The sequence below is a fragment of the Haemorhous mexicanus genome, chromosome 33 (genome assembly GCF_027477595.1).
Source record: "Haemorhous mexicanus isolate bHaeMex1 chromosome 33, bHaeMex1.pri, whole genome shotgun sequence".
Lineage (NCBI taxonomy): Eukaryota > Metazoa > Chordata > Aves > Passeriformes > Fringillidae > Haemorhous > Haemorhous mexicanus.
The window spans coordinates 1585742-1597922 of record NC_082373.1 but is presented as its reverse complement, the minus strand read 5'-3'; the positions used below and the strand labels follow the sequence as shown (position 1 = coordinate 1597922).

Here is a 12181-nt window from a genome sequence, read left to right as displayed (position 1 = left end):
GAAAATACAAAAATTTGGGATTTTCCCCCGTTTTTCTGCTTGAAAAAATCTTCTTTTCACACCAGGAAGGGCAAAATTCCGAGGTTTGGGAAGGGTTAAAAAAATTTGGGAATAAATAAATGCAAAAAAAAAAAGGTGGGGGAAAAAAATCGGATTTTTTGGGGGGGGGGAAATGAAGGAATTCCGGGATTTTGGGCTTTTTGGTTCTGGGATTGGGGAAAATTGCCAAAAATTGCCAAAAATTGCCAAAAATTCTCCAGGTTTTGGGGATTTATCCCTGAAAAAAGCAAAGTTGGGGTGGAAAAATGGGAAAAAAGGGCCAAAAATGGGAATTATTCCCAATTCAGGGATAAAATTCCAAATTTTGGTGGAAAAAATGGGAATTATTCCCTGAAATTTGGGTGGAGAAATGGGAATTATTCCCCAAATTTGGGTGGGAAAATGGGAATTATTCACTAAATTTTGGAGGAAAAAATGGGAATTATTCCCTGAAATTTGGGTGGAAAAATGGGAATTATTCCTGAATTTTGGGTGGAAAAAATGGGAATTATTCCCCAATTTTGGGTGGAAAAAATGGGAATTATTCCTGAATTTTAGGTGGGAAAATGGGAATTATTCCTGAAATTTGGGTGGAAAAAATGGGAATTATTCCTGAAATTTGGGTGGAAAAAATGGGAATTATTCCTGAAATTTGGGTGGGAAAAATGGGAATTATTCCCCAAATTTGGGTGGAGAAATGGGAATTATTCCTGAATTTTGGGTGGGAAAATGGGAATTATTCCCCAAATTTTGGTGGAAAAAATGGGAATTATTCACTAAATTTTGGGTGGAAAAAATGGGAATTATTCCTGAATTTTGGGTGGAAAAAATGGGAATTATTCCTGAAATTTGGGTGGAGAAATGGGAATTATTCCCCAAATTTTGGGTGGGAAAAATGGGAATTATTCACTAAATTTTGGGTGGAAAAATGGGAATTATTCCCTAAATTTTGGGTGGAAAAAATGGGAATTATTCCTGAAATTTGGGTGGGAAAAATGGGAATTATTCCTGAAATTTGGGTGGAAAAATGGGAATTATTCCTGAAATTTGGGTGGGAAAAATGGGAATTATTCCTGAAATTTGGGCGAAAAATGGGAATTATTCCTGAAATCTGGGTGGAAAAAATGGGAATTATTCACTAAATTTGGGTGGAAAAAATGGGAATTATTCCTGAAATTTAGGTGGAAAAAATGGGAAATATTCCTGAAATTTGGGTGGAAAAATGGGAATTATTTCCTGAAATTTTGGTGGAAAAAATGGGAATTATTCCTGAAATTTGGGTGGAAAAATGGGAATTATTCCTGAAATTTGGGTGGAAAAATGGGAATTATTCCCCAAATTTTGGTGGAAGAAATGGGAATTATTCACTAAATTTTGGGTGGAGAAAATGGGAATTATTCCTGAAATTTGGGTGGAGAAATGGGAATTATTACCCAAATTTGGGTGGAAAAAATGGGAATTATTCCTGAATTTTGGGTGGGAAAATGGGAATTATTCCCCAAATTTTGGGTGGAAAAATGGGAATTATTCCTGAAATTTTGGGTGGAAAAATGGGAATTATTCCTGAAATATGTGTGGAAAAAATGGGAATTATTCCTGAATTTTGGGTGGGAAAATGGGAATTATTCCTGAAATTTGGGTGGAGAAATGGGAATTATTCCCCAAATTTTGGGTGGAGAAAATGGGAATTATTCCTGAAATTTGGGTGGAGAAATGGGAATTATTCCCCAAATTTTGGGTGGAAAAAATGGGAATTATTCACTAAATTTTGGAGGAAAAAATGGGAATTATTCCTGAATTTTGGGAGGAAAAAATGGGAATTATTGCCAATCCAAGGGATAAAAATCCCCAAATTTTGGGTGGAAAAAAATGGGAATTATTCCTGAAATTTGGGTGGAGAAATGGGAATTATTCCCCAAATTTTGGGTGGAAAAAATGGGAATTATTCCTGAATTTTGAGTGGAAAAATGGGAATTATTCCTGAAATTTGGGTGGAGAAATGGGAATTATTCCCCAAATTTTGGGGGGAAAAAATGGGAATTATTCCCAATCCAGGGGATAAAAATCCCCAAATTTTGGCTGGAAAAAATGGGAATTATTCCCAATCCAGGGGATAAAAGTCCCCAAATTTTGGGTGGAAAAAATGGGAATTATTCCCAATCCAGGGGATAAAAATCCCCAAATTTTGGGTGGGAAAAATGGGAATTATTCCCCAAATTTTGGGTGGAAAAATGGGAATTATTGCCCAATTTTGGGTGGAAAAAAAGGGAATTCTTGCCAATCCAGGGATAAAATCCCCAAATTTGGATTTTCCCTGAAAACCCCAAAAAAGCCCCAAAAATTCCCAAATTTCCCGGAGGTCCAAAGGGGGGGAAAATCCATCCTGGGATGTCCCAAAAATTCCCCAAAATTCCCCCAAAAATTCCCCCAAAAATTCCCCCAAAATTCCCCCAAAATTCCCCGAGCTGCCGAGGCGCTTCCGGACTTTTCCATCTCCCAGATCCGGGGGGGGGGGGTCGGGAGGAGCCGGAGCCGCCGCGGCCGCCCCCCCCCCCCCCGCGAGGAGCCCCGGTGGAATGTTCCGGAATGGTTCCGGAATGGTTCTGGGGGGGTTCCGGAAGGTTCCGGGGGGTTCCGGAAGGTTCCGGATTTAGTTCTGGAATGTTCTGGAACGTTCTGCTGTCAGAGCAGCTTCCTGTGCAGGATCTCCCAGGCCATCCTCTTCCTGAAGTAGGGCATGTGTTGCTTTGGGGGGAAAAAAGGGGAAATTTGGGAGTTTGGGGGGGAAAAATGGGAATTTTGGGGGGAAAAATGGGAATTTTGGGGGGAAAAATGGGAATTTTGGGGGGGAAAATTGGGAAATTGGAAGGAAAAAAAGGGAATTTTGGGGGGAAAATGGGAATTTTGGGGGAAAAATGGGAATTTTGGGGGGAAAAATGGGAATTTTGGGGGGAAAAATGGGAATTTTGGGGGGAAAATTGGGAAATTGGAGGGAAAAATGGGAATTTTGGGGGAAAAATGGGAATTTTGGGGGGAAAAATGGGAATTTTGGGGGGAAAATGGGAATTTTGGGGGAAAAATGGGAATTTTGGGGGGGAAATGGGAATTTTGGGGGAAAAAATGGGAATTTTGGGGGGAAATGGGAATTTTGGGGGGAAAATGGGGATTTTGGGGGGAAAAAAAGGGAATTTTGGGGGGAAATTGGGGGTAAAATGGTAATTTTGGGGGGAAATTGGGGGTAAAATGGGAATTTTTGGGGGAAAATTGGGAATTTGGGGGGGAAAATGGGAATTTTGGGGGGAAAAAATGGGAATTTTGGGGGGGAATTGGGGGGGGAAATGGGAATTTTGGGGGGAAAATTGGGGGGAAATTGGGAATTTTGGGGGGGAAATGGGAATTTTGGGGGAAAAATGGGAATTTTGGGGGGGAAAATGGGAATTTTGGGGGGAAAAAATGGGAATTTTGGGGGGGATATTGGGATTTTAGGGGGGAAAAATGGGAATTTTGGGGGGAAAATGGGAATTTTGGGGGGAAAATTGGGAATTTTGGGGGAAAATTGGGAATTTGGGGGGGAAAATGGGAATTTTGGGGGGAAATTGGGGGTAAAATGGGAATTTTTGGGGGAAAATTGGGAATTTGGGGGGAAAAATGGGAATTTTGGGGGGAAAAATGGGAATTTTGGGGGGAAAAATGGGAATTTTGGGGGGGAAAATGGGAATTTTGGGGGGAAAAAATGGGAATTTTGGGGGGAAAAATGGGAATTTTGGGGGGAAAATGGGAATTTGGGGGGGAAATGGGAATTTTGGGGGGAAAATGGGAATTTTGGAGGGAAAATTGGGAAATTGGAGGGAAAAATGGGAATTTTGGGGGGGAAAATGGGAATTTGGGGGGGAAAATGGGAATTTTGGGGGGAAAATTGGGGAATTTTGGGGGGAAAATTGGGGGTAAAATGGGAATTTTTGGGGGAAAATTGGGAATTTGGGGGGGAAAATGGGAATTTTGGGGGGAAATTGGGGGTAAAATGGGAATTTTTGGGGGAAAATTGGGAATTTGGGGGGAAAAATGGGAATTTTGGGGGGAAAATGGGAATTTTGGGGGGAAAATGGGAATTTTGGGGGGAAAATGGGAATTTTGTGGGGAAAATGGGAATTTTGGGGGGAAAAATGGGAATTTTGGGGGGAAAAATGGGAATTTTGGGGGGAAATGGGATTTGGGGGGGAAATGGGAATTTTGGGGGGAAAATGGGAATTTTGGAGGGAAATTGGGAAATTGGAGGGAAAATGGGAATTTGGGGGGGAAAATGGGAATTTGGGGGGGAAAATGGGAATTTTGGGGGGGAAAATGGGAATTTTGGGGGAAAATGGGAATTTTGGGGAAAAATGGGGAATTTTGGGGGGGGAATTGGGGGGGGGAATGGGAATTTTGGGGCGGAATTGGGGGGAAATTGGGAATTTTGGGGGGAAATTTGGGATTTTAGGGGGGGAATTGGGGAAAAAATGGGAATTTTGGAGGGGAATTTGGGATTTTAGGGGGGAAATGGGGAATTTGGGGGGAAAAATGGGCATTTTGGGGGAAAATGGGAATTTTGGGGGGGAAATGGGAATTTTGGAGGGAAATTGGGAATTTTGGGGGAAAAAGGGAATTTTGGGGGGAATTGGGGGTAAATGGGAATTTTTGGGGGAAAATTGGGAATTTGGGGGGGGAAAATGGGAATTTTGGGGGGAAATGGGAATTTTGGGGGGAAAAATGGGAATTTTGGGGGGGAAATGGGAATTTTGGGGGGAAAATGGGAATTTTGGGGGGGGAAATGGGAATTTTGGGGGGAATGGGAATTTTGGGGGGAAAATGGGGATTTTGGGGGGAAAAAGGGATTTTGGGGGGAATTGGGGGGTTAAATGGGAATTTTGGGGGGGAAATTGGGATTTGGGGGGGAAAATGGGAATTTTGGGGGGAAATTGGGAATTTGGGGGGGGAAATGGGAATTTTGGGGGGAAATGGGATTTTGGGGGGGAATGGGAATTTTGGGGGGGGAATTGGGGGGGGGAATGGGGATTTTGGGGCGGAATTGGGGGGAAATTGGGAATTTTGGGGGGGGGGGAATGGGAATTTTGGGGGGAATTTGGGATTTTAGGGGGGGAATTGGGGAAAAATGGGAATTTTGGGGGGAATTTGGGATTTTAGGGGGGAATTGGGGGGAATTGGGGGGAATTGGGGAATTTTGGGGCGGAATTGGGGGAAAATTGGGAATTTTGGGGGGGGAAATTGGGAATTTTGGGGGAAACTGGGGAATTTGGAGGGGAAATTGGGGGAAAAAGGGAATTTTGGGGGGAAAACTGGGAATTCTGGGTGGGAATTGGGGGATAACCTGGGAATTTGGGGGGGAAATGGAAAATTTGGGAATTTTGGGGGGAAATTGGGGGGTAAAATGGGAATTTCAGGGGGAATTGGGGAAAAAATGGGAATTTTTGGGGGGGGAAATGGGGATTTGGGAAGGGAAATTGGGAATTTGGGGGGAAAATGGGGGAAAATTTGGAAATTTGGGGGAAATTGGGGAAAAAAAGGAATTTTGGGGGGAAATTGGGGGGGAAATTGGGATTTTAGGGGGAAAATTGGGAATTTGGGGGGAAATTTGGGATTTTAGGGGGAAATTGGGGGAAAATGGGAATTTAGGGGGGAAAATTGGGATTTTAGGGGGGGAAATGGGAATTTGGGGGGAAAAATGGGAATTTGGGGGGGGAATGGAATTTGGGGGGAAATTGGGAATTTTGGGGGGAAATTGGGGGGATATTTGGGAATTTCGGGGAAATTGGGGAAAATTTGGGAATTTGGAGGGGATATTGGGGAAAATTGGGAATTTTGGGGGAAATATGCAGAAAAACGGGAATTTTAGAGGGGATATTGGGAATTTAGGGGGGGAAATTGGGAATTTTGGGGGAAATTGGGGGGGAAATGGGAATTTGGGGGGATATTGGGGATAAAAAGGGAATTTGGAGGGGAAAATTGAGGGGGAAAATGGGAATTTTGGGGGGGAAATTGGGGATTTTAGGCGGGAAATTGGGAATTTGGGGGGAAAATTGGGGGAATTTAGAATTTTGGGGGAAATATGCAGAAAAATTGGGAATTTTGGGGGGAAAATTGGGATTTTAGGGGGGAAATTGGGGAATTTGGGGGGAAATTTGGGAATTTGGGGGGGGAATTGGGATTTTAGGGGGGAAATTGGGGAATTTGGGGGGAAATTTGGGAATTTGGGGGGGAATTGGGAATTTGGGGGAAAAAATGGGAATTTGGGGGGAAATTGGGAATTTTGGGGGGAAATTGGGGGATAACATGGGAATTTGGGAGGAAAAATGGAAAATTTGGGAATTTTGGGGGGAAATTGGGGGAAAAAATGGGAATTTGGGGGGGAAATTGGGGGATAAAAAGGGAATTTTGGGGGAAAATTGGGAATTTGGGGGACAAATTGGGAATTTTGGTGAGGCTGGATCATGGAGGGGCAGGAAATGACGGGGAAGGGGAAAAAATTGGGAATTTGGGGGGAAAGAAAATGAGAATTTGGGGAGAAAATTGGGAATTTCCTGGGATTCAGGGAAAAGATGGGGGATTCAGCCCAGATTTGGCTGGGATTTGGGGGAATTTGGGGATTTTCCTGGAATTCTCCCCAAATCCTGCCGGAATTTTAGGATTTTTCCTGGAATTTGGGGTTTTATCTGGAATTTTGGGGGTTTTCCTGGAATTTGGGGTTTTATCTGGAATTTTGGGGGTTTTCCTGGAATTCTCCCCAAATCCTGCTGGAATTTTGTTTTTTTTCCTGTAATTTGGGGTTTTTTTCTGGAATTCTCATCAAATCCTGCAGGAATTTTGGGGTTTTATCTGGAAATTTGGGGTTTTTTTTCTGGAATTTCCCCTAAATCCTGCCGGAATTTTGGGGTTTTCTTGAATTTTCCCCAAATCCTGCTGGAATTTTGGTTTTTTTCCTGGAAATTGGGGGTTTTTTCCTGGAATTTCCCCCAAATCCCACAGGTATTTTGGGTTTTTTCCTGGAAATTTGGGGTTTTTCCCAGAATTCTCCCCAAATCCTACAGGAATTTTGGGGTTTTTCCTGAAATTTGAGGTTTTTTTCCGGAATTCTCCCCAAATCCTGCTGGAATTTTGGGGTTTTCCCTGGAATTTTCCCCAAATCCTGCTGGAATTTTGGGGTTTTTATCTGGAAATTTGGGTTTTTTTCTGGAATTCTCCCTAAATCCTGCTGGAATTTTGGGGCTTTCCCTGGAATTTGGGGGTTTTTTTCTGGAATTCTCCCCAAATCCCACAGGAATTTTAGGGTTTTCCCCAGAATTCTCCCCAAATCCTGTTGGAATTTTGGGGCTTTTCCTGGAATTTTGGGTTTTTCTTGAATTTTCCCCAAATCCTGCTGGAATTTTGGGGTTTTATCTGGAAATTTGAGTTTTTTTCTGGAATTCTCCCCAAATCCTGCCGGAATTTTGTTTTTTTTCCTGGAATTTTGGGTTTTTTTTCTGGAATTCTCCCCAAATCCCACAGGAATTTTGGGTTTTCCCTGGAATTCACCCAAATCCTGCTGGAATTTTGGGGCTTTCCCTGGAATTTGGGGTTTTTTTCCTGGAATTTTCCCCAAATCCTGCTGGAATTTTGGGTTTTTCTTGAATTTCCCCCAAATCCTGCTGGAATTTTGGGTTTTCCCTGGAATTTGGGAATTTTTTCCCAGAATTTCCCCCAAATCCTGCTGGAATTTTGGTTTTTTGTCCTGGAATTTGGGGATTTTTCCCCAGAATTCTCCCCAAATCCTGCTGGAATTTTGGGTTTTTTTCCCGGAATTTCCCCCAAATCCTGCTGGAATTTTGGTTTTTCCCTGGAATTTTGGGCTTTTTTCCTGGAATTTCCCCCAAATCCTGCTGGAATTTTGGGTTTTCCCTGGAATTTGGGAATTTTTTCCCGGAATTTCCCCCAAATCCTGCTGGAATTTTGGGTTTTTTTTCCCAGAATTTCCCTGAAATCCTGCTGGAATTTTGGGTTTTTTCCTGGAAATTGGAGGTTTTTTCCCCAGAATTCTCCCCAAATCCTGCTGGAATTTTGGGGTTTTCCCTGGAATTTTCCCCAAATCCTGCTGGAATTTTGGTTTTTTCCTGGAATTTTCCCCAAATCCTGCTGGAATTTTGTTTTTTTCTTGAATTTCCCCCAAATCCTGCTGGAATTTTGGTTTTTTCCTGGAATTTGGGGATTTTTCCCCAGAATTCTCCCCAAATCCTGCTGGAATTTTGTTTTTTTCCTGGAATTTGGGCTTTTTTCCTGGAATTTCCCCCAAATATTGCTGGAATTTTGTTTTTTTTCCTGGAATTTTGTTTTTTTTTCCCGGAATTCCCCCAAATCCTGCTGGAATTCTCCTCAAATCCTGCTGGAATTTTGTTTTTTTTTCCTGTAATTTTGGGGTTTTTTTCCTGGAATTTCCCCCAAATCCTGCTGGAATTTTGGGGTTTTTTCCCAGAATTTCCCCCAAATCCTGCTGGAATTTTGGGGTTTTTTTTCCCAGAATTTCCCCCAAATCCTGCTGGAATTTCATTTTTTCTCCTGGAAATTTGGGGTTTTTTCCCCAGAATTCTCCCCAGACCCAGCTGGAATGTTGTTTTCCCCTGTTTGGGGGGTATTATGGGATGTTTCGGGGTACCTGGGTGAAGTTGATGGGTTTGTCCTTGGAGATGCACTCGGCGTAGCGGCAGGCGAACATCCCGCAGTCGCTGCCGTTCATCTGCTGTGGGATCTCCTGGGGGGCAAAAAAAAGGGAATCAACAGCCCCCAAACCCCCAAATCCCCAAATCCCCACAGCCCCCAAACCCCCCTGGGCCAGCAAAACCCCCCAAGCCCAGAGAAATCCCGAGGAAAATTCAGAATTTTTGGGGGATTTTTGGGGATTTTTGGCATTCGCGTTTTGGCCGAATTTTGAAAATTTGGGATTTTTTTTTTCTCTCCTTTTCAAAGCCAGGAAGGGAATGGAGGGAATCTGAATTTTGGGGGAATTTTGGGGGTCCAGACCTGGCTCTTTTTGCTGAGCAGGGTCCAGCCGTTGGTGTCGAATTCTTTCTTCTTCTTGTCCAGACTCTCCTGCTTCAGGTACTGCCTGTGGGGAGAGCAGGGTGAGCGGGGCAGAAATGGGGAAAAAAGGGGCCAAAATGGGCAAAAAAGGGACCAGAAATGGGGGAAAGAGGGGCCAGAAATGGGGAAAAGAGGGGGCCAGAAATGGGGGAAAAACAGCACAAATATGGGCAAAAAGGGGGCCAGATATGGGGAAAAAAGGGACCAGAAATGGGGAAAAAAGGGGCCAAAATGGGCAAAAAAGGGGCCAGAAATGGGGGAAAGAGGGGCCAGAAATGGGGGAAAGAGGGGGTCAGATATGGGGGAAAAACAGCACAAATATGGGGAAAAAGGGGGCCAGAAATGGGGGAAAGAGGGGGCCAGAAATGGGGAAAAAACAGCTGAAAAATGGGGAAAAAAGGGGGCCAGAAATGGGGAAAAAACAGCTGAAAATGGGTAAAAAAGGGGGCCAGAAATGGGGAAAAAAGGGACCAGAAATGGGGAAAAAAGGGACCAGAAATGGGGAAAAAAAGGGCCAGAAATGGGGGAAAGAGGGGGCTAGATATGGGGAAAAAACAGCTGAAAATAGGTAAAAAAGGGGGCCAGAAATGGGGAAAAAACAGCTGAAAAGTGGGCAAAAAGGGGACCAGAAATGGGGAAAAAAGAGACTAGAAATGGAGGAAAAACAGCTCAAATATGGGGAAAAAGGGGGCCAGAAATGGGGGAAAGAGGGGGCCAGAAATGGGGAAAAAAGGGGCCAGAAATGGGGGAAAGAGGGGGCCAGAAATGGGGAAAAAAGGGGGCCAGAAATGGGGAAAAAACAGCTCAAAAATGGGGAAAAAACAGCTGAAAAATGGGGAAAAAAGGGGGCCAGAAATGGGGAAAAAACAGCTCAAATATGGGGAAAAAGGGGGCCAGAAATGGGGGGAAGAGGGGGCCAGAAATGGGGAAAAAACAGCACAAATATGGGGAAAGAGGGGGCCAGATATGGGGAAAAAGGGACCAGAAATGGGGAAAAAAGGGACCAGAAATGGGGGAAAAAGGGACCAGAAATGGGGAAAAAGGGGCCAGAAATGGGGAAAAAGAGACCAGAAATGGGGAAAAAAGGGACCAGAAATGGGGGAAAGAGGGAACAGAAATGGGGGAAAAGGGCCAAAAAATGACCAAAAAAGAGCCACAAAAAATGACCCCAAAATGACCCCAAAAAAGACCCCAAAAATGACCAAGAAAGGGCCCAAAAATGATCCCAAAAATGACCAAAAAAGAGCCCAAAAAAGACCAAGAAAGGGCCCAAAAATGACCAAAAAAGAGCCCCAAAAATGGCTCCAAAAGAGCTCAAAAATGCCCAAAAAAGGGCCCAAAAATGACCAAAAAAGAGCCCAGAAATGCCCCAAATTACCCCAAAATGACCAAAAAGACCTCAAAATGGCCCAAAAAAGCCCAGAAAGGGCCCAAAAAGAGCCCAAAAATGCCCAAAATGACCAAAAAAGAGCCCAAAAATGCCCAAAATTATCAAAAAAGAGCCCAAAAATGCCCAAAATTACCCAAAATGACCAAAAATGCCTCAAAATGGCCCAAAAAAGCCCAGAAAGGGCCCAGAAATGCCAAAAATTACCCCAAAATGACCAAAAAAGAGCCCCAAAATGCCCAAAATTACCCAAAAATGACCAAAAAGATCTCAAAATCGCCCAAAAAAGCCCAGAAACGGCCCAAAAAGAGCCCAAAAAATGCCCAAAATGACCAAAAAAGAGCCCAAAAATGTCCAAAATTACCCCAAAATAGACCTCAAAATGGCCCAAAAAAGCCCAGAAAGGGCCCAAAAATGCCCAAATTTACCCAAAAATGACCAAAAAAACCTCAAAATGGCCAAAAAAAGCTCAGAAAGGGCCCAAAAAGAGCCCAAAAATGACCCCAAAAGAGCCCAAAAAGCCCCAAAAAGCCCCAAAAAAGCCCAAAAAGCCCCAAAATTGTGGATTTTTGGGGCAGACTCACAGCAGGATCCTGCAGGCCTCGCTGTTGATGCCCCCCATGGAGTCGTAGTAGGTGATGCTCTTCTTCCTGAAATCCACCACCTGCAGAGAGAAAAGAACACTAAAATCAGAATAAAAATCTTTAAAATCAGAATAAAACCAGCAGGAATTCCCTTCTTCCTGAAATCCACCACCTGCAGAGAGAAAATAACACTAAAATCAGAATAAAACCAGCAGGAATGCTCTTCTTCCTGAAATCCACACCTGCAGAGAGAAAAGAACATTAAAATCAGAATAAAAATCTTTAAAATCAGAATAAAACCAGCAGGAATTCCCTTCTTCCTGAAATCCACCACCTGCAGAGAGAAAATAACTTTAAACTGGGGAAAAACCAGCAGGAATTCTCTTCTTCCTGAAATCCACCACCTGCAGAGAGAAAAGAACACTAAAATCAGGATAAAACCAGCAGGAATTCTCTTCTTCCTGAAATCCACCACCTGCAGAGAGAAAAGACCTTTAAACTGGGGAAAAACCAGCAGGAATTCTCCTCCTGAAATCCACACCTGTACACTGAATAAAAATCTTTAAAATCAGGATAAATCCAGCAAGAATTCTCTTCTTCCTGAAATCCTCAACTGCAGAGAAAAGAACATTAAAATCAGAATAAAACCAGCAGGAATTCTCTTCTTCCTGAAATCCACACCTGCAGAGAGAAAAGAACACTAAAATCAGGATAAAACCAGCAGGAATTCTCCTGAAATCCACACCTGCACACTGAATAAAAATCTTTAAAATCAGAATAAAACCAGCAGGAATTCCCTTCTTCCTGAAATCCACCACCTGCAGAGAGAAAAGAACTTTAAATCAGGATAAAAGCAGCAGGAATTCTCCTGAAATCCACACCTGTACACTGAATAAAAATCTTTAAAATCAGAATAAAAATCTTTAAAATCAGGATAAAAATCTTTAAAATCAGGATAAAAATCTTTAAAATCAGGATAAAACCAGCAGGAATTCTCCTGAAATCCTCACCCTGTACACTGAATAAAAATCTTTAAAATCAGGGAAAAACCAGCAGGAATTCTCCT

General features: G+C 43.0%; 1 protein-coding gene across 3 annotated transcripts in view; it reads right to left on the bottom strand.

Annotated features, from left to right (window-relative positions):
• Nucleotides 1-6: 6 nt before the first annotated feature.
• Nucleotides 7-12181, bottom strand: part of SENP1 (SUMO specific peptidase 1) — a 37018-nt gene continuing 24843 nt past the window's right edge. For 2 of the 3 annotated variants that reach the window (XM_059871860.1, XM_059871862.1), the window contains exons 13-16: nucleotides 11116-11195; nucleotides 9085-9169; nucleotides 8720-8815; nucleotides 7-2784 (exon numbers count right to left, since the gene is read on the bottom strand). In XM_059871860.1, the coding sequence (XP_059727843.1) occupies nucleotides 2722-2784; nucleotides 8720-8815; nucleotides 9085-9169; nucleotides 11116-11195 (324 nt within the window). In that variant the 3' untranslated portion in view covers nucleotides 7-2721. Of the gene's footprint in view, nucleotides 2785-8719; nucleotides 8816-9084; nucleotides 9170-11115; nucleotides 11196-11596; nucleotides 11934-12181 lie in introns of those variants that run through there. The other variant, XM_059871861.1, reaches the window with a different exon arrangement.